The sequence below is a fragment of the Typopeltis vanoorti genome, chromosome 9 (assembly GCF_054136105.1).
Source record: "Typopeltis vanoorti isolate ZY-2024b chromosome 9, IOZ_Tvanoo_1.0, whole genome shotgun sequence".
NCBI lineage: Eukaryota > Metazoa > Arthropoda > Arachnida > Uropygi > Thelyphonidae > Typopeltis > Typopeltis vanoorti.
Genome location: NC_143557.1, coordinates 60958020 through 60979699, shown reverse-complemented (window position 1 = coordinate 60979699; position 21680 = coordinate 60958020). Strand labels below are relative to the sequence as shown.

Below are 21680 nucleotides of genomic sequence, written 5' to 3'. Positions count from 1 at the left end.
TTTGAAAAGTTTATTAGTAACCATTTTATCAATATCATCTGACATATCTTTAATTTTATTTTTTATTCTGAATGAGGAATTTTCATAATTTCCTTTTTTGCTTCATCGCCAAACATAATGTTTACTGTTTCACAACAGACCGGTAAAATAAGATACTCTGCTATAGTATGTGGTTTTAATTTTACAGCAATTAATTCAGCTACTTTATATGATGCAAGTTGTGCCTTATCAGAAATTTTAAGTCTTTTCAAAATATTTTATTTGTGTAACTTGCATATCCAACAATCTCTTGAAGTAATCTTTAGTTTTTGAAACAAGATTGGCATGCTTCATAGTAAAGTGGCTTTTCAACTTAGCAGGAACCATTGTGCTACTGGATAGCCCCCTCCTCCCCGCATACAAGACACTGGGGAATAGGACATTCTTCCTCACTGGTCCATGTAAAACCGTAATTTAAATATTCGTCTGACTATTGTCTTTTAATATTTCTTATTTTACTATGTATAATGCTGTCTTCTGTATGAGACATATTTGCAGCAACGTCATTACTACTACTTCTAGTTGTACTTGCCCCATCATTAATATTTGCCTCAGAATCACGTTTTCGTTTAATAATAAATTTATCCATTGTGTGCTACTATGATGTTAGGCAACCAACAAACTAAATACACATTAAAAATGGACTGTTCGATATTACGATGTTACACAACACACAAGAGCCTGTGTAGCTCAGTGGATGTGGCATTTGCCAACCACGGCGCTTGGCCGCACGAAGGAAGACTTGGTTTCGAGGCTAGTCGGCGACTAGAGGAAATTTTTCTAAGCCTTTTTTCGACCGGTTCCCGAGTTAGTCAATCTCTGGCACGGGCAAGCAGGTTTTTCCTCCCGGAAACTCGGGTTTTTCGTCCTGTAAACTCAAGAAAATCGACCGTAGAACCCACATTATTTCAGACATTAAATATATTGTGTTAGGGATAGGGACCACGAGATGGCGGCACATTTGAGCTGTCTCTCTTCACTGAGTACCGCTTAATTAGTGATAGCCTTGGACCATCTATCTCTGATTGGTACCAGTGGAGATTGAACTGCCCACTCAGTCTCCAAAAGTTAGATAGGGCTAAATGGCCTCGTCTACTCCCCGTATACGGGAATAAAAAGGCGTTAGCTGATTTTTAAAAAAAACAAACCAAACACACATTACTGAATGACTGTAAAAGAGATGCTCCTCCCCACCCCTCCTGCAAACACATGACCTATAAACGATATTCTATTGGTTTAGAAGTCAGTGCACATAGCAGTCTTCAGTTGTTAGGATCAGAGTAGCCAATTACACTCAGAACTGTGTCATGTGACATCTTTCACCGGTGGAACACCGGTTAAAGATGTCACATGACATCTTTAACCATTTTTGATGTCACATGACATCTTTAACCTTTAACATTCTGGTCTGCTCTTTATACTCAAGGGATGTATAGGATATTATGATAGTACTACATGAAAAACTTATTACTAACATCCTATCAATAATTTTCCTCCAAATCAATCTGTTATCTGTCAAGACTCCAGCATTATCAGATCTTATATTTCTGTCTTATAAGGCCCATCCATCATCCAATGTGATGACCATCCATCATCCAATGTGATGACTTCACAACTTATGCAATGTAGCCTGTTAAATTTCAGGTCCTTGTCCACAATCATCACTCCTTTATCTCTTTCAAAGTTTCTCCACTAAGTATACTTTGCATCCCATCATTGCTTACCAAATTTCAAATCTCACACTTTGCAACATTGAACTGGTAATTCCACTTACTTGACCATTCATACAATCTATTCAAGTCCTCCTGTAAGCCACAACATCTGCTGAGCTCTGCATCGTTTTTCCCAATTTTGCATCATTTGCAGACAGTTTGTATATCTCTAGTTAAATCTCCCTCAATATGGTTAATATACAAGTTGAACCACAATGGCCCCAATACAGACCCCTGTGGCATACATAGTGACTTTCTCCTTTTGTGATATTGCACTCCCATATATAACTTTCTGATTCCTATCTGACAGCCAGTCACTGATCTAACTCACTAGTCTGTTATCTATTTCCATCCATTTCAGTTTATTTAACAACCTGTTGTGTGGCAGTTTTATCAAATGCTTTTGCAAAATCTAAGTATGCCACTGTTTATGCAACTCCATTGTCCAATATATTCATCACTTTGTTATAGTACTTAAGTAAAACATGATATACCTTTAACATATTCATTCTAACAGTCACCGAAAACACTGCTGTTATCAACCATTTCTTATGTTGGTTCTCATTAATCTTTACATTACCTTAACCACAACACCAGATATACAGATTGGCCTACAATTTGTATCTGCAGCCTTATTCACTACCTTTGTGAAGTGGAACAATTTTAAATTCTCCTGTGCTATTGTAAGTCTGTTATTAAACAAGAGTACCAATGCTGCTGCAAACTCCCTGGAACATTCCACTATGACACATAGTGATATGTCATCAAATCCTATTCCCTTTTTGACATCAATCTTATGTATTTCGATATATCTGTTACTCACTCATGATTAAGCTATCCTCATCTGTTTCCTATACAGTTGGGTTTCTCATTATTTCACCCTGATGAGGATGAAACACTCTTATAAATTTTTGACTGAAGACCTCAACTATGTTCTCTGTAATTGAGCCTAGCAGTTACTACTATTCTGTCAACCTCATCCTTTAACGTTATCTTACCATAATCATTCGTCCTTCTAATTGCCAAATATATGAAAAACTCTCTAGGTTTTACTTGAGTTGATTTTCCAATTTCTGCTCATACTGCACTTTTGCTGTCTGGGATATTGGACAGCAAAAGTGTCACCATTCTGGTCTGCTCTTTATACTCAAGGGATGTATAGGATATTATGATAGTACTACATGAAAAACTTATTACTAACATCCTATCAATAATTTTCCTCCAAATCAATCTGTTATCTGTCAAGACTCCAGCATTATCAGATCTTATATTTCTGTCTTATAAGGCACTTTTTACTCTATCAATCCACCTATATCTAGGTCTGACTCTGGTTCTTTTTCTTGCAAACCTTGCAGTTGTTTTTTTAGCAAAACAATTGTTTTGCTAATCTTTTCTCTCCCATTCTTTTAAGTGACAATACCACCTGAGATTAGCTCTGCTAACACATTTCTGGATGCTAACAATGTCAAGTACTTTCCTAATATCCTCATTTTTAATATGATATTGCCATCGATGCCATCTGTTCATGCCTATAACCTTTCTCAAGACTCTCCTATCTGTGGTCTTTGATCGAGTTTTTACTTCTAACCCAGCTCTCAGATCTGTAAGTTTAAATTGGTTTGAACACTGTCTTGTATACAGTTAATTTAGTGTTTTCAGTAATTTCTCTCTTATTCCATATAAACATTGAACACAGAAAATTTAAAAACATATTTTCAGTGTTTCTGTCTATTTTCATTCTCTTTGTCTTGTTATTGCTGATTTTCATACCAAATTTCTTACAGAAGTTATTCAGTTTATGCAGAGAATTTTGCAGACTTGCACTGGATTTATTTAAAAGGATAATATCATCTGCATAAAGTAATGAGCTGAGATTAACATATCCAATTTTGATATCATCTTTAATACCACTTTCCTTCATAATATGATCCATATAGATAATGAATAACAGAGGAGATAATGTACATCCTTGTCTGACACCAGATTTAACATTGAACCATCTTCCTGTACTTTTTTCAGTTCTAACTGCTGACTTACAACTCAAATAAAGAAAAATGTTTTATTGATATAATTCCCCCATTAACACCATATAACTGTAGTGCTTTGAAAAGGATTTCTCTTGGGGCCTTGTCATATTCCTTTTGCAAGTCTACAAAACTTAAATTATTATTATTATTATTATTATTATTATTATTATTATTCAGGCCTCCAAGGAGTCAAAAGACTAATCGAGGGAGGTCCTTCCTAAGACATAAAGTCTGTCAAGACTCATCGAGGGGAGGTCCCCCCCCCTGAGAAACACAAAGTCTATCATACCACTCTTTAAACTCACTGACCGTTCTCGCTCACACCACTCCATCAGGCAATGCATTCCACGGCTCAACCACCCTCCACACAAAGAAACCACTCCTTACCCTCTTGCTCACAGTTTCCTTTCATAACTTCCAGGGATGGCCTCTTGTCATCACTCCTTCCCGCTGTTCAACCAAGCGAAAGATGCAGATCTTTGTTATATTTCCACGATTTCTCAACTATTTGTCATATAGTGAAAATCTGATCCTGACAACCTCTCTTTGCCTGAATCCAGCTTGTTCTTCACCAAACTTCCCTTCCATAAACCTTCTCAACTGTTTCTTAAGTATACTTGCATAAATCTTACTAGGAATTACTCATTAGAGAAATACCTCTGTAATTCTCACATTCAGTTTTATTTCCCTTTTTATATATGGGTGCTATGAAAGAGCTGTACTCCAATCATCTGGAATTCATCCCTCTGTCCAGGCCTTCTGAACTATGCAGTTTAGCCACTGCAAGACTTTTATACCTCCATTCTAAGAACAACTGAAGCTGTTCTTAGAATCAGCTTCAGCTATGAAGCAATATCCTGACCCCTACAAGTTTGGTTATATCAATTTTTCAAAGATCTCGAAGACTATCGTTTTAAGATTTAATAGCCAGACTTCTCTAAATTAACTTTTTGTGGTTATATGACCCATAGAGGGGTACCATGTAAGGACATTAGCTGTCGTTTTCAATTTAAATTGTTTCTACAATTTCTTAGTTATTTTTATTTCGTATCCAAACACAAGTGGTAGTACAGTATTAGACAATTGCACAGCATTATTTACAACAAATTAGGATACATTACAAATGAGAACAGCTTAAATTTGGTTAGGTGAATATTACAGGGAATAAGTAAAATATGAAGGAAAAAACTTTACATAAGTTATACAATAAATATGGTCAGATATTCCTCCAGTATCTTGTGCAATCAACTGTTCTTTCTGTGCAAGATATAAGGTCCTCTTTTGTGTAAGTTGATTGAAGAAGGGAGACAAGAAAGAAAGTGTTCCATTGGCTGGGTTGTCCCACACTCACAATTATCTGGCTGTTGGAATACCAGTATTATTCTTTGGGTATAGTGCAATCCATATTCAGAATTGGATTGGGGATAGCAAAGGGCCAAGGTAGATCTCAGTGTGCTAGGGTCTGCACCCCATTTGGAGGAGATAAGCTTTCTTAGTATATTGTTTCTTGCAGTCACTTTTGCCTTTGTTTTTTCTATGTGTGTTTTATATGAAAGAGTGCGATCGAGAGTCACACCGAGGTAGACTGGGTTCCAGGAATGTTCTATTTTAGAGTCTTCCCAAGAAATCTGCAACTTCCTGTTGACTTCCTTATTGTTAAGATGGAAAAGGTCAATCTGAGTTTTCAAGGGGTTTGGTTTTAATTGATTACTGCTATAATATGTGGTTAGACTATTTAAGGCAAGTGATAGAGTAGTTTCAGTGGACTTAAAAATTTTTTGATTGAGTATCTATGGCAAAGTCATCAGCGTAGATAAAATTTCTAGTTCGTTGAAAGATGGGGGAGATCATTGACGTAGATGTTGAAAAGCAATGATGATAACACACTTCCCTGGGGAAGGCCATTTTTTTGGGGATGCCAATGGCTCTTCTTACCTCCCCCCCCCCCAGTCTACAGAAGAGCTTCTGTTTTCCAAGAGCGATTGGATCAGGAGGACAAGGTGATAGTCTCTAGTTATTCTCTATATTTTATTTCTGAGTGTGAGATGGTTTATGGCATAGGTTCCCAAAGTGGGCGGTACTGCCCCCCCCCCCCCAGTGGGCGCTGAAGCCTTCTAGATTAGATAATCATTTAAAATTTAAATATTGAATTTTAATTCATCTTATGCCCGTCTTACACGATCAATTTTTTTATCAATTTCCTATTTCAATTATTTAATCATTTGAAAATTTACCATGTCAGATAGAAATAGATGTCAATTTTCTATGTCAATGAGAAAATTGAACGTGTCATACAGGATATTTTAACTTCTATTTTTTATATACTTAAAAAATGTATGCATTTTTTGCTATTGTAAAAATTGATCGTGCCATACAGGCTTTAGTCTATCCATGCAGCAGACGAGTCTTAACTAGTAGTATGTCGGCCAACTATTACATAGGTAATTCACTCAATTCAGCATGTTTTGACAGGAATATGGGTGCTTGCAGTGACTTGTTCAAAGTACGAGTACGATGGTATCGCAAACAAGTCAATGCATGCAAGTCGATTCGGGCTAGATTTCAAATCTATAAATACCAGTGGTTTAGGGATAAGTTTCATTATTTTTTGTGTGCTTTGCCAACAATCATCAGTTGAAAGTGTGATAGATAAGTGGAGTCATACAAAGTGTAAATTAAATCTTTTATTTTCTGAATATTTTTGCAAATTTTATTACTTCATTATGTCCGAATATAAGAAGAAATGTTGACAATACAGTATTGAGTATTTGAAATATGGTTTTATTCAGTCTCAAATGTTTGAAATATGGTTTTATTCAAACTGTTATAATGGGGGGGGGGGGTAACAAAATTTATGTCTTGCAAAATGGGCGGTGGCCTGAAAAAGTTTGGCAACCTATGGTTTATGGTATCATATGCTAGTTAGGTCTACAAAGACTGCTCCTTTGGATAGTTTTTGCTCATAACCATTTTCCATATATTGAGTGAGGTTGAGAATTTATGATGTACAGGATTTGCCTGGTCTAAAACCAGCCTGATTAATTGTTCATAGAGTTTAAAGAGGTTGCTGAGTAGTGATATAGGTCTGTAATTTTTTGTTTCAGTTGGGATTTTCCCTAGTTTCAGAAAGGCCACCACTTTAGCATGCTTCCAGCTGGTTGGTATCCTTAGGGTTCTGAGACAAGTGTGTTTCCAAAATGTTTAATTTGTTCATTACAGATATCATCAAGTCCTACAGATTTTTCTAGGTTTTAATAGGTTTATGGCAGCATTGAGTTCAGTGATGGTGAAAACTGAGTTAATCATATTTTGTTCCTCACTTGGGGGTTCTAAGTTTATTATTTTTTGGGTGCTTTTTAGGGAATTTTCCATTCAGCAACAGCTGGTGAACAATTTGATTAACTGTTACCTGTGAATGTTCATATGGCTTAGTGAAATCCTTCCTAATTCTGTTGATAAAGTTCTATGCCTTTCTGCTGCTATAGGTCATGTGAAGGGCTTCTATTTCTTTTTTCCATGAGGAACGCCTTTCCTCTGCCATCTTGGAGCAAAATTTTTCTCCTGCATGGATAGTCTCCTCTGAGAAGGGGTTGGTGTTGTAAAGTTGTGAATAATTAGCATATTGGGCTTGTATGTCACTGGAAAGGCCTGGAATGTAGTTCCAGGTCTTTCCTGGAACCACATTCCAGGAAAGGCCTCCTCGGAGTATATGTTTGGTAGAGATTTTCGTCAGTATTTTTATAAATTGGGGATACTTTTGAGGGTTTGGAAGGACTGGTTCTATGGAGAAGTGAAGCGGTCATGAAACCATTCCAATTAGCCTTTTTTGAAATTAAATTGTTGTCTGTAAGGGACTGTGGTAGGCATAATGGCTGGATTGAATTGCAGCATTATAGGTCTATGTTGAGTATGTGGAATGGGATTGAAAACCCTTTTTACACAAATGTTGGATATTTTTGAGGTAACAGATATGAGGTCTGGGTTATAGCCTTGCTTCCATCTGTCACTGTTGAAAGATGCAGGGAGTTTTGGATTATGTATCAGGTTTAGAGAAAGGTTTTCAGCCCATTTTCAACAAGTTCTCCATCTTCATTGGACTTTGTGTAACCCCAGTTAATACTATGGCTGTTAAAGTCACCTAATACAACATTAGTCATGTATGCATTATTATTGAGGAGGATGTTGGGGAAGGAGAAAGCTTCTTCTGGTAGTTTATAAACTGAGGTGATTGAGATATTTTTAAATGTGATTGTAATAATCTGAATGTGTCTGTTGTTTGTTGAGTCAATGGATGATGGAATTAAGTTTTCTTTTGTAAAAATTGCACTACCATATTTATCATGGGATATCTCTTTGATGAGTTTCATGCCATGGTTGTAAGGTCATGTAGCACCTTCCCCTCTGTGAGTTTCTTGCAGGCAGAGCACATCACAGTCATTATCTCTGCAAATATTTGCAATGAGATCTTGCTTGATATTGGAGAATCCTTCAATATTAATTGATATTATTTTTTGGCCTTGCCCCAGGTGGGATCCTTTAGGGCAGGAATTTGGGAGCATTTTAGTTCGATCACTTGCGTTTGGTTGATAGCATCTTTAGCTTCCCCTAATGGATACTAACAGGGTTCAAGAATAAGAACCTAGGTGCTGTGCACCCCAATTTTCAGTAGTGCTGATGCTGAGTAGAAAACCTGCAAAATATGAGTGAGTTTAATAAATGTATTTTTTTTCCCTCTTGGTGTTGGTTAATACTATTAATCATTATTTTTGACCCATGAGAATTCAGTAAGTCACTCATTCTCATAGGATTTTAGTGACTAAGCTATGTTTGAATTTGTGCTTTTTATTTATTTATTATTATTATTTTTTTAATTTCAGTCCAAATTTTGACTTAGGTTTTTCAAGAAATGTAATGTCAAGTTTTGGTGTTGTTTATTTAAGTCAATGGCCATTTTATCAGTTTTTTTTTTATTCAAATTCAATTCATTTTTCATCACTGGTATAGACAAAAGTGAGATTTTGCAGCTTATGGCTGGTGGAGATAGAAGTCAATGTCATCTACGAAAGCTTGCTAGGAGTGTTGTTAGGAAGCATGTGAAGTCCAAGAGTTCTTCTTGCAGTACATGGCGATTTATAGAATGTGCTACCATTGGATATCATGAATGCATCTCTAGTACATATGTCCAAGAAAAGATGTAATAGGTATTTGATACTCAAATAGGCTCTCTGTTGATGATTCCTCTGACCCCTTGAAATTATTGATATTCAATTAAATATTGAAATTTAATTGAATAAAGTGTTTTTTGAAAGTTAAAGTAGTGCTGAATATTTGGTCAAGTTCTAAATCATGCTAAAATTAATTTGGTTAATTTGCATGATTTAGATTATGTTTAATTTACTTTTTTAGACTGAAGTTAATTGGTAATATATCACCAAAAAATTATATCTCATATTTAGAATAAGTTAGGTAATTATTTATTTTCTGTGAAGATATTTTAAAATACAGTACAAAAAAAGAATTATTCCAAATATATTTATGAAAGTTTTATTTTAATTTACTTTTTATAGATGGAGAACTACAAAATGAATCAGTCTCCTCAGTATGCATTGCATAGTAAATTTGACTTGCAAACAGGACAACCCATTGTTTCTCATGAAGAATATGGACATCTGCAAGTAAGATAATTGAAGATATGTTTAATCAAATGTATGAATAATGGCTAATTAAAACACAAATAATAATTTGTTTTAATCCATGCTGCTTTCTTTGTTTCTCATAATAATAATCCTAGTTATCAGTCAGAACAAAATTGTAGTATATGTTGCTTTAGTTGGTTTGTGTAAGTGTCAAAGCCAGATAACTGGGAGAGGACCTCCACAGCGCTTTAAGGAATACAGAGAACTGACTTGGGCATCTGACTTGATGTTTGGTCCTCATCTTCACATCATTTATCTTGTTTTAGTAGTAGTAATAATTCTAGTGGAAAGGCTTAGACGTTGGTTATGCATTATTATTAAATATTTTAGGGAAATAACAACGTAGACTAGGATATACATTAAAATAACTTTTTAATACAAATCCAATATTTTGGCAACGTCACGTTGCCATTTTCAACAGGAACTTGTGAGCAAGACACGTGCACGCAGGCACAGCAAACAGTAAATGAGGACGAAGCAGGAAGCTATTCTTTCTCCTAAAGTCCTACTGGTGCCCCCTAGCAGGCAATGTTGGTATTCTTGGGCGATTGGGCTGAGGTCTTCTGATGTAGGTTTCCCAAATTTGAGGCAGTCTCAAGCAGCCAAATTTGTTGAGGTTTGGATTATTTCTTAGGGCTGAGGCTGATTCCATGAAAAGCCTTTCGTACTTGTATTTACTATGGTGAATGATCGTGGCTTTCTTCCACCGTATTCTATGGCGGCTATCCAGAGCATGGTCTGCATTGGTGGAACCGGATGTAGTCCTTGTGTTCTGTAATTCTGATATTGTCTGTCCTGCCTGTTTGGCCAAAGTAGGACAGCTTACAGATGCAAGGGACCTGGTATACACCAGGTAGGTCTAGTGGGGGAGGTTGGTTCTTTAGTGGAGCAGATAAGGGATGCCACTTTCTTATATGGTCTGTAACAAGAAGTTAAGCCGTGTTTTTTTAGGATTTTTGTAATTTTTTCCAAGCTGCCTCTGATATAGGGTATGGTGATGGATTTAGAGTAATCCTTCTTGTGAAGGGGGGGGGTTGTGGTTTATTGGTTTCAATATTTTTTGGATTGTTTTGGGAGGGTAGCCATTAGCTGAGAAAGTGTTGAGAATATGGTTTAGTTCTATGGGTAAGGCATTGTCGTTGGAATTTAGTAGTAGTCCACTGAGTACCGAAAGAATGAGGATTGCTGGCAATTTGGGACTTAACCTACCAAATTGTTCTCTCTACTGGCTTATGCTAAAAGTAAACACGATTGAACAATATGATGAGATTTAATGCAGGGCATTGCTGTAGTAGACAAGGCCCTGTTTTCATCAGGGCGTATACTAAAAGTAAACATGATTGAACAATATGATGAGATTTAATGCAGGGCATTGCTCTAGTTTTGCTCTAGACAAGGCCCTGTTTTCATCAGGAAACCAGGTTGAAAAGGAAAGAGTCAGCTACTGGAACAAACACATTGTCAGAAGAAATGAAGATTATTATTTATCACTAAAGAGCCGAAAGGCCACATTTCAGCAGTGTAAAATTACATAGGCAAAGTGGATATTAAATCCAACATTATTTCAAAGCCGAGTGTAGAAACTATGAAAGTTTCACAAGTTGATCAGACACTTGCAGGAATGCATTCCTCAGTATTCATGAGTTGCTTGCAAGGTCTCTGGTCAACTTACAAAACTTTCATAGTTTCTACATTCGGCTTTGAAATAATGTTGGATTTAATATCCACTTTGCCTATGTAATGTTACATTGCTGAAATAAAGCCTTTTGGTTCTTTATTTTAGTAATTACTTTTATGCACAAATCCAGAGTTTGCTTATGAAAAATACATGAAGAAACCTTAAGAAAAATACATGAAGAAACCTTAAGAAAAATACATGAAGAAACCTTAAGAAAGCAAAAACTGTCGTTCAGTACCAAGAAACCTGAAATGTTAGAGACATGTATTTTTCATAAGCGAACTCTCGATCTGTGCGTAAAAGTAATTACTAAAATAAAGAACCAAAATTTTCGGCTTTATTTCAGCAATGTAACATTACATAGGCAAAGTGGATATTAAATCCAACATTATTTCAAAGCTGAATGTAGAAACTATGAAAGTTTTGTAAGTTGACAGAGACCTTGCAAGCAACTCATGAATACTGAGGAATGCATTCCTGCAAGTGTCGGATCAACTTGTGAAACTTTCATAGTTTCTACAATCGGCTTTGAAATAATGTTGGATTTAATATCCACTTTGCCTATGTAATTTTACATAAGCAAAGTGGATAACCAGTTCGAAACAGCTGTCAGGCAAGTGAAACCTTATCGAGGTGGACTAATAAAGGGCAAATATATAGACACTGCAGCACCTATGTCTTTTAAGCAGTCCACATTAAGGCAACTCGTGAATGCTGAGGAATGTATTCCTGCAAGCTCTCTAGTCAACTAACAAAACTCTCCTAGATTCTACATTCGGCTTTGAAATAATGTTGGATTTACTATCCACTTTGCCTATGAAGATTATTATTATTATTATTATCCTCAGTCCTCCACAGAATTAAACATTCATCATGAGAGTTTCTCCTGTCATACACAACTCATCATACTGTGCCTTAAATACATTCACATTCTCTGCAGACACCACACTCATGAGCATTCATTCATTCACCACTTTCTATGCAAAAAAACCTGCTTCTCACTCCTTTGCTACACCATCCTTATACAGCTTCCAGGGATGACCTCTGTAAATTGCATCTTCTCACCTTTCCTCTTACTCAACATTACAGAAACCATCTCAGTCAATCTACTTTGGATCCTTTCCAATATTTCTTCATACTTTTGAAAACCATGTGACCAAACTATACACTGTAGTCTATATGTGGCCAAATCATGGCCTTAGCTAAAGGATCTAAAATGTAGATAGGGATACATCACTCCCTCCCAGATCTCTTATGTTTTCCCCGCCCATATCCAGTCAGTCTATGAAAAACCTCTACAACATTAATCTGATAAGAACCCTCGCCAACTTATATTTCTCTATCATATCATCCTTTTCCTATCTACTAGACTCTGTAAATTGCTGCTTCTCAACCTTTCCTCTTACTCAACATTACAGAAACCATCTCAGTCAATACTTTGGATCCTTTCCAGTATTTCTTCATCCTTTTGAAAACTAAAGGATCTAAAATGTAGATAGGGATTCATCACTCCCAGATCTCTTATTTCTTACACCTCCTCATCCAATATATCCTTACTAAGTGTATCCCCCTCTATATCCCGTCTTTATTTTTCAAAGTTTAAAACCTTACACTTTGCAACATTAAACTGATAATCCCAATTCTGTGCTCATTCACTCTGTCTATTGAAGTCCTCTTATAAAGATGCAACATCTGCTCTGTTCTTCATAGTTCTATTCAACTTTGCTTCATCTGCAAGCAACTGAGTATCCCTATTCAAACCTTCCCCAATATTATTAACATACAAGTTAAACAACAGTGGCCCTAAAACAGATCCTTGAGATATACCACTAGTGACATATCTCTTCTAGGATATTGCTTCTTATACATATCAGATAGCCAATCTCCAATCCAGTGCACTAATCTAATCAATAAGTTGCTAGTGAAACTGTTCTAGTTTCAATAGCAACTTATCATGTGGCAGTTTATCAAAAGCCTTTTTCAACCATGCCTCTCTTCTTCTTTGGTGCATCAATCCGAAGATTGGTTAGTTATAACAGCACATCATAACATCCTGTCTTCTGACCTCCTTTTTATCTCTTCATAACTCTTAGCACCGATTAGCATCATTATGCTATTTATATATGAAATTCTTGGTCTGCCTCGTGGCCTCTTTCCTTCTACAGTCCTCTCCATTATTTCTGTAATCAGTCCCCTCATACCTCAGATGGTGTCCAATTAGGCTTTTTCTTCTCTTGTTGATGTGGTTCATTAGTGACTGCTCTTCATGAACTATATTTAGAACTTCTTCATTACTTTTTCTTTCTGTCCAACTAATTTTCATCATCTTTCTCCATCACCAAAGTTCAAATGCCTCCAACTTTTTCATGTCTTGTTTTGTTGGTGTCCAGGCCTCACAATCATATAATGCAATGCTCTATATGTATGTTTTCGCTAGCCTTTTTTTGAGCTGGGTGCTAAGTTATTTTCTTCTGTTGTAGAATGCCTTTTTGGCCAAGATTATTTGTCCTTTAATATCTGATTGGTTTCTTCCATCTTCCCTGATAAAACTTCCAAGATATTTAAAAGAGGATACCTGTTGTAGTAGGTTATTATTTATTTCCAGGTTTATTTTCATTGGATTTGCTTTACTTGTAATTAATAATTTGTTTTCGTATAATTAATTTTTAGGCTGTACTGTGTGAAGATTTCTTCCAGCTTTGTTAGGGTGGCTTTCAGTTTGTTTTCGTTATCAGCTAAAACTGCTATATCATCCACAAACCGTAGCCAGTTAATATCAATTCCATTTATCTTAGTTCCGGTTTCTATTAGTTCTTTCAGTTTATTTATTGCATCTTCAGTGTACAGATTAAACAATATGGGTGAAAGAGAGCACCCCTGTCTTACACCTCTACGTATTTTTGCTATTGCGGTTTTTGTTGTATTGCTGGCTGCTTCTATTAGGGCTTCTTGATGCTTGTAAAGATTAAATATGAGCCTTCTATCTCTCCAATCTACCTTTATTGTTTTTAGGAGGTGAAACATTTGATTCCAGTCAATATTATCGAAGGCTTTATCCAAGTCAAGAAAGACTATCAGAGTATTTTGATTCTTCTCTAATCTTCTTTCAATAACTGTTCTTAGAGCTAGGATTGCTTCCCTTGTCCCCTGCTATTTCCTGAATCCAAACTGGTCATTGCCAACATATTCTTCAACCTTCTTTGTTAGTCTTTTTTGTATAATTTTGAGTAGTATTTTCGAAGCATGTGATATTAAGCTTATTGTTCGATGATTTTCACACTTTGCATTATTTACTTTAGGAATGGGTATGATAGAGCATTGTGTAAAATCTTTGGAGATGATCCCTGTTTCATAAATATCCTTTATGATCTTGAAAAGGTATGACTTAGTTATGTTTCATGAGTATTTTATTAATTCTGAGGGGATGTTATTAGTGCCTAGTGCCTTGTTGGCTGACAATTCATTCAGTGCCCATTGAAATTCATCTTTTAGTATAGTTGGACCAATTTCTTCCACATCAAATCTTGTTTCATCTTCTATAGCCTTGGCATCTAGATCTTTTCCACTATATAGATCTTCTAAGTACTCCTTCCTTCTTTCCGAAATTTCTTCCTTATCTATAAGTATGTTACCCTGTTTATTTTTGATAATTGTACTTCTTGTCTTGTTTTGCTGGCTTATTCCTTTTATAATGTTATAAGCTTTATCGATTCTTCCAGTCTTTGTTAGATCGTCTATTTCTTTACATTTCTCTGTATACCATTGTTCTTTTGCTTCTTTACACTTTCTATTTATCATATTTTTTATATGTTTATATTTGTCTTTGTTTTCTTCCTTTAGGGAGGTTTTGTATTTTCTTCTTTCATCTATTAGATCTAGAATGTCCTGGGTGATCCATGGTTTTTTTATTTGCTTCTTCCTTAATCATATGCAGTTATTGGTGGCCCTGATGATTGTATCCTTCAAATGAGTCCATTTTTCCTCTATGTTTTTCTTTCCCCTCTCTCCAGTTTTAATGCTTTCATCAGTTTGCTGTTTATAGTTTCTATGGTTTTCCTCTGTTTTCAGGTTACTTATGTTCCATTTGGGCCTTTTCCTTGGTTGTGACAACTTTTTAAATTTCAGATTACATTTCAATAAAACCAAATTGTGGTCACTATCAACATCAGCTCCCGGGTAACTTTTGCATGATTTTACTTAATTTTTAAATCTATTTCTTGTCATAATATAATCTATTTGGTACCTTCCTATATCCCCTGGAATTTTCCAAGTATACTTTCTTCTTTTTGGTACTTCATACCAGGTATTAGTAACGATCAGATCGAATTGGTGGCAGAACTCCAAAAGTCTATTTTGCCATCCAAGTCCATACTTTCCCACCTCTCTTCCATCTTTGCCTTCACCAGTGATTGCATTCCAATCACATATGACAATAAGATTATCTTCCTTTTTGGTGAGTTTGATTACATTCTCAATATCTACATATACTCTCTCAACTTCATCATCACTGTGGTCGCTAGTAGGCATGTAAGCTTGTATTATTATAATATTTGTTGGTTTTGCTTCTAGTTTTACCATTATAAATCTACTACTACATTTTACTGAGTTGATTACTCTTCCTCTCCATTCCTTATTAAGAACCACAATGACTCCATTTTTTGTCGTCTCGTCACCTGAATAAATGATTCTGTAATCACCACTCCAAAAGTCTCCAGTTCCATTCTATTTGAACAGTGCATAAACCTTTAATCTAACAGTAAATCATTTGCAGCTTTCAGCACATAGTAACCACATATGTAACATGCATATAGCAGCACTCAGTGTTCAAAATGTCCCCCTTTTGCCCTCACACTGCCTGAAGTCTGTGAGGTCACATATTCATGCTGGCACACACAACATCCGATGGAGACACTGCCCACTCCAAATCCACCTTAAGGCTGGCAATGCTGGGATGTCATTTCTTGCAGGCTACTCACTCAAGCTCCACCCACAGTTTGAAGCCAAAAGTTTCAGATCAGGACTGACAGATGGCCAACCAGATGGTGGTATGTGGTTGGGCACATTTGTCTCCAACCACTGTTGTTTGGTCTTCACCTTCTGTGCACAGCTGAGTCCTGTTGTAGGTCCACTGTCTACCATGAAACAAGGAATTGTTCAGGAGCCATACCACAGGTTCCAGCAATGTGTCTTGATACACTTTTTTTGATTCACAGAGAAAGCATTCAACCACCTCTGGCAACGCATTCCACCCATTCACAACCCTCCAAGCAGAAAATCTAGTCCTAACACCCTTGTTAACCACACTCTTACATAATCTCCAGGGGATGGCCCCCTCGTTCTCTCTCCCTTCCTGCACTGGTCTTAAAAATGTCATCAGTATCAATCCTATAAAATCCCTTTAATAATTTATATGCCTATATCATATCTCCTCTCCTACGTCTATCAGCTAGTTTTTGGAGCCCACAGATCTTCAATCTATCCTCATAGGAAACATCCCACAGATCTGTAACAATCTTTGTAACTCGCCTCTGAATCCTCTCCACCATTTCTTCATCACCAAGAAATCCAGGTGACCAGATCTGTGCACAGTAGTCCAAATGCGGTCTTATTAATGCCTTATAAAGTAGAACAATAACCTCCTTATCCCTGCTTGTTAGTGTGTTCTTCAACAACCATGTAATTTGATGTAATGTTTTGGCAATCTTTGCAATATGCCATTTAAAAAAAAAAAAAAAAAACCTTTGAGTCTCACTGTCAAACTAAGAAGAAAACATTGAGTCATTCAGTTAAAGAGACAGGTGGTGAAATTATCTGCAAGAAAAGAATTATTGCATGGGCACTTCCATGGAGTTCTAAGACTCCTTATGGGAGGCACAAGCTATCAACACAATATCTATCATATCTCTCCTCAAAACTATTAACAGATAAAGTACTCACAACTAACTCAGGCAATCCATTCATTCACCATTCTCCAAGCAAAAAAAATCTAGTCCTCACACTCTTGCTAACCAGACTCTTACCCAACTTCCATGTATGACCTCTTGTTATTCCCCTTCTAGCCAAATATTGAAACATTTCCCCTACATCAATCCTATAAAAGTCTTTAAGTAACTTAAATGTTGCTATCATATCTCCCCCCCCTTTTTTTTTTCCACCTATCAACCAACTCTTTTAACCACAAACCCTCAATCTATCTCAATACGAAGCATTCCACAGACCACTCTCCTCTAGATCCTCTCCACCACTTCCTCATCCCCAAGAAACCTAGGTGACCAGACCTGAGCACAGAAATCCAGATGTGGTCATATTAAGGCTTTATAAAGAGGAATGATAACTCCCTTTTCTCTGCTTGTTTGTGTGTTCTTCAATAACCAAGTAATCCTGTGAGCTACCCTGGCTACTTTAGCAATATGCCCGCTAAACTTCAGCCTTCTATCTACTGCTGCATCCAAATCCCTGGCTTCGTCAATTTCCTGGAGCAATGTGATACATAACTTGTAATTTTTCTATTCCAAAATGCAAAACTTGACACTTTTCCACATTAAATTGACATTCATTATATTTTGCCCATACTGTCAACCTATTTAAATCATCCTGCAAGCTCTCTACATCACCTTAATTAATTCTTACCTACCCAACTTTGCATCATCACCAAGAAACTGAATATTTCCCTTCAAATTATTTTCTATATCATTTATGTACAAATTAAACAAGCAGTGGTCCAAGCACAGAGCCCTGCGTCACATAACTGCGTCACATAACATAATCACCTGCCTTCTGAATTCTGTTCCTCCACATACTATTTGAGTATCTGTCCATCATCCATCTTCTTATCCACATAACCAGTGTCATATCCATCTCCATTTGTTTTAATTTGCATAATAGAGTTCCATGTGGTATCCTGTCAAACAGCTTTGCAAAATCCAGCAGTATCACTGTGTAGGTATTCCCTTTATCCCGCTCATTTGTCACTCTATATAAAAAGTTAGTAGATTACTAAGACATGACCAATCCTTCACAGAGCCCTGCTGCCCCTCATAGAGTATCATATTCTTATCCACCCATTCCTGAATTTTCTTTATGATCAACTTTTCCAGTGCTTTTTCCACCACTCCTGATATACTAATTGGTCTTAATTTGCTGCCATAGACTTAGATCCTCCTTTATGCAGAGGAATTATTTTGCCCTTCCTCCACTCTCTTGGGACTTTGCCAGAGCTGAGACAAATTAAACAGTCTGGTCAAAGGCATCGCCAGTTCCCCTACACATTCTTGTAAAACACGAGCAAATATCCCATCCAGTTCCACAGTTATATTTGCATTCAAATTCTGCTGTATACTAAGTACCTCCAATTTCATCTGCTCTGTTACCTCTCTACCATATGCACTCATTAAAGCTATCCTTTCATAGTCATTCTTCCTCCTGCTTGTCACATAATGAAGAAACTCTTTCGGATTTCCTTTTGCCTGTTCAGCAATTTCTCCTTATAATATGATTTTGCCTTCCATACCATGCTGCTCACTATTCTTGCCTGATCCTTGTACTGTTCATAAGTTAACTAGTCACCTTTCTTTTTATATACCCTTACAACTTTTCTTTCTTTTTTTTTTTTTTTTTCACCCCATGCTCTTGGATGTACATTGTGAGAATTAGAGAAATTTTGCTGAATGTTCCTTGTAAGATTTATGCAGACATACTGGAGAAAAGGCTAAGAAAAATGGAATGGAAACTTGAATAAAATCAAACTGTGTTCAAGTCAAGTAGAGGTTGTCAGTATTAGATTTTTACTTTAAGACAAATAGTCTATTAATCTAGGAATATAACATAGGCCTTGTAGATGTGAAAAGGTATGTGACAAGATGCCAAAAGAAAAGCTCTTCAAAATGTTACAATTACATGGTATACATGAGACATTATATTGAGCAATGCATAGCACATTGTCATTATAAGCCATCAAGTTAAAATTGAAGGAGTACAGAAAGATGGTTTGATGTTAAATCTGGTGTGAGACAAGGGTGCACATTATCTCCACTGTTATTCAATATCCATGTGTGTATATTATGTGACTTTCACTGAATAAAAGATTGCAATTATATAGTACATGAGTTATCATGAATGGGCAAAGAATTTTTTTCTTTTTTCAAATTAATTTTTGTAATTTTTTTTAAATTAAAATTTTTACCCTAGAAGCCAAACATTGAACTTTTTAATTTCACTCCTCCAATAAGCAGGACATTGGTCTCACACTGGGAAATGAAGTTCATCTCCCACCTAAAGAAAGTCTAACGTTTTCAAAAGTGAGAATGATGTAGAAGCGAAAGTTCATGAAAGCAGGAATATAGAAGTGAAAGTTAATGAAAGCAAGAATGTAGAAGTGAAAGTTAGTGATAAGGGAGCAAAAGAAAGCAAAAGGAGGAAATGGAAGTACGGTGTGGCAGAACAAGAGGTTGCAAGGCTATGGGAGTGACAGAGAGTGAATTTGTCAGAATGCAAGATCTGATGAAACAGTTGTTGAAAATGAAAAACGAAATGAGGACTGTGTGGAGTGATATGAAACGTTTAGTGAAAACTAATGAAATAGTAATGGAATGTAATAGAATGAAAGAAAGAAAAAAAGGGTAAAAGAGGTGATGAGTGACTCCACGATAGAGTGTATTGAGATTCCATAGTTGGAGGATTAGATAATGAGAGAATCCATAAGGTCTGCTATCTAGGAGGGAGAATGAACAGGATAATTCAGGTGTTGCGCATGAGGAGGAAACGAGCAAGAGAACTAGTGGTGGTCATAGGGACAAATGATTTAAGTAGACATAAGGAGTATGTAAGGGTGAATGTCAGGAGGTTATTGAGAAGAGTGAAAGAAAACACTGTAGTGGGAAAGGCTGTTGCCGAGGTATGACGATGATGAGTTGAGATGGAGAGCTGGAAATGGTATGCTAGTGGAGCTGTATAAGGAGAAGGGAGTACAGTTTGTGTGGCATTTGTTTGAGAGAAAAATTGAATTATATAAATGTGATGGTTTGCATTTAAATGGCTTTGGATTGAGTGTACTGGAGAAAATGTTGCTAGATGGAAGTACAGTGTCTGCTGCATGCAAGAGATTAAAAGTAAGAGATGAAGTGAAAGATCAAGAGAGTGGTATTAAAGACACAGAAGTTCAGGGCAATGGAAATGATGGTAGCATGAGAAAAGAAGAAAGAACGGGAACGCAAGAGGAACAGGAAAACAGGGGGAGCCTGGGTGTACAGGAAGAGTGGATGTTGAAAGTAGCAGTCAGTGTGTGTATGGAGATGAAGTATATTGCAATGTGAGTGGGGAAGTTGAGACTGAGCAGATATATGGTAGGTGGTGATAAAGGTGATTGGGCAATGAAAGGAAGAATAATCATGGTAAGATGAAGTTAATGGATGAAAGTGGTAGAATGGTAACTGCTGTAGAAGACATTGTTGAGGTATTCAGTGATCAATTTATAAGGGTGTTTCTTCCTGATCCTTGTGGAATCATGAGGAACTTAAGTGTAGAGGACATAGGAGAGGAGGGCTTAATTGTGAGTGAGCAGGAGATATTTGAGGAAATAAATAAATAACCTTGATGTCAATAAGGTGATAGGATTTTATGACATATCACCACACATCTTAAGGGAATGTTCCAGGGAATTGGCAGTAGCATTAGCATGCTTGTTTAATAAGAGTCTTACAACAGCACAGATTCCAAGGGAGCCGAAACAAGCAAAATTGTTCCACTGCATAAAGGTGGTGATAAGGCTGTGGCTTCAAATCAATCTGTATATCTGGAGTTGTGGTGAAGGTATTAGAGAAATTAGTGAGAAGTAGGATACATAACTGGGTTGAAAACAGCAGTATTCTTTGTGGTCATCAGCATGGCTTTGTTAAGGGGGAGATCATGTTTTATTAACTTACTTATATACTATAACAAGGTGACAAATACCTTGGATAGGGGGAAATGCCTATACAGTGGTATACTTGAATATTACAAAAGCTTTTTATAAGCACCCACATGACAAACTATTAAATAAATTAAAACAGATGGGATTGGATAACAGATTTCTGAGTTGGATCAGCGACTGCTTGTCAGATAGGTATCAGAAATTGTATATGGGGATGTAGTATAAGCAGAAGGTCACTAGTGGTTTACTGCAGGGTCAGTTTTGGAGCCATTGTTGTTCAATTTGTATATTAATGATATTGGGATGGGTTTAACTAGTGATGTGCAGCTGTTTGCAGACAATGCGAAATCGGTGAGAGCAATGCAGAGTCAAACAGATGTTATGGCCTTGCAGGAGGACTTGACTAGATTGCATAAATAGGCAGGTAAGTGGAACTGTCAGTTCAGTGTTATAAAGTGTAATGGTTTGAAGTTTGGTAAGCAACAATGGGATGCAAAGTATACACTTTGTGGGGAAACTTTAAAGGAGATAGAGGAAATGAGAGATCTGGGAGTTTCAGTGAACAAGGAACTGAAATTCAGGAGTCATATTGCACAATTTGTGAAGACATCACATTGGATA

General features: G+C 36.5%; 1 protein-coding gene across 3 annotated transcripts in view; it reads left to right on the top strand.

Annotated features, from left to right (window-relative positions):
* The window catches only part of LOC150103081 (putative phosphorylase b kinase regulatory subunit beta), an 860602-nt gene that overhangs the window by 152960 nt on the left and 685962 nt on the right, over nucleotides 1-21680 (top strand). For all 3 annotated transcript variants that reach the window (XM_090398411.1, XM_090398412.1, XM_090398413.1), the window contains exon 5: nucleotides 9346-9453. In XM_090398411.1, coding sequence (XP_090254537.1) covers nucleotides 9346-9453 — 108 coding nt within the window. The remainder of the gene's footprint in view (nucleotides 1-9345; nucleotides 9454-21680) is intronic.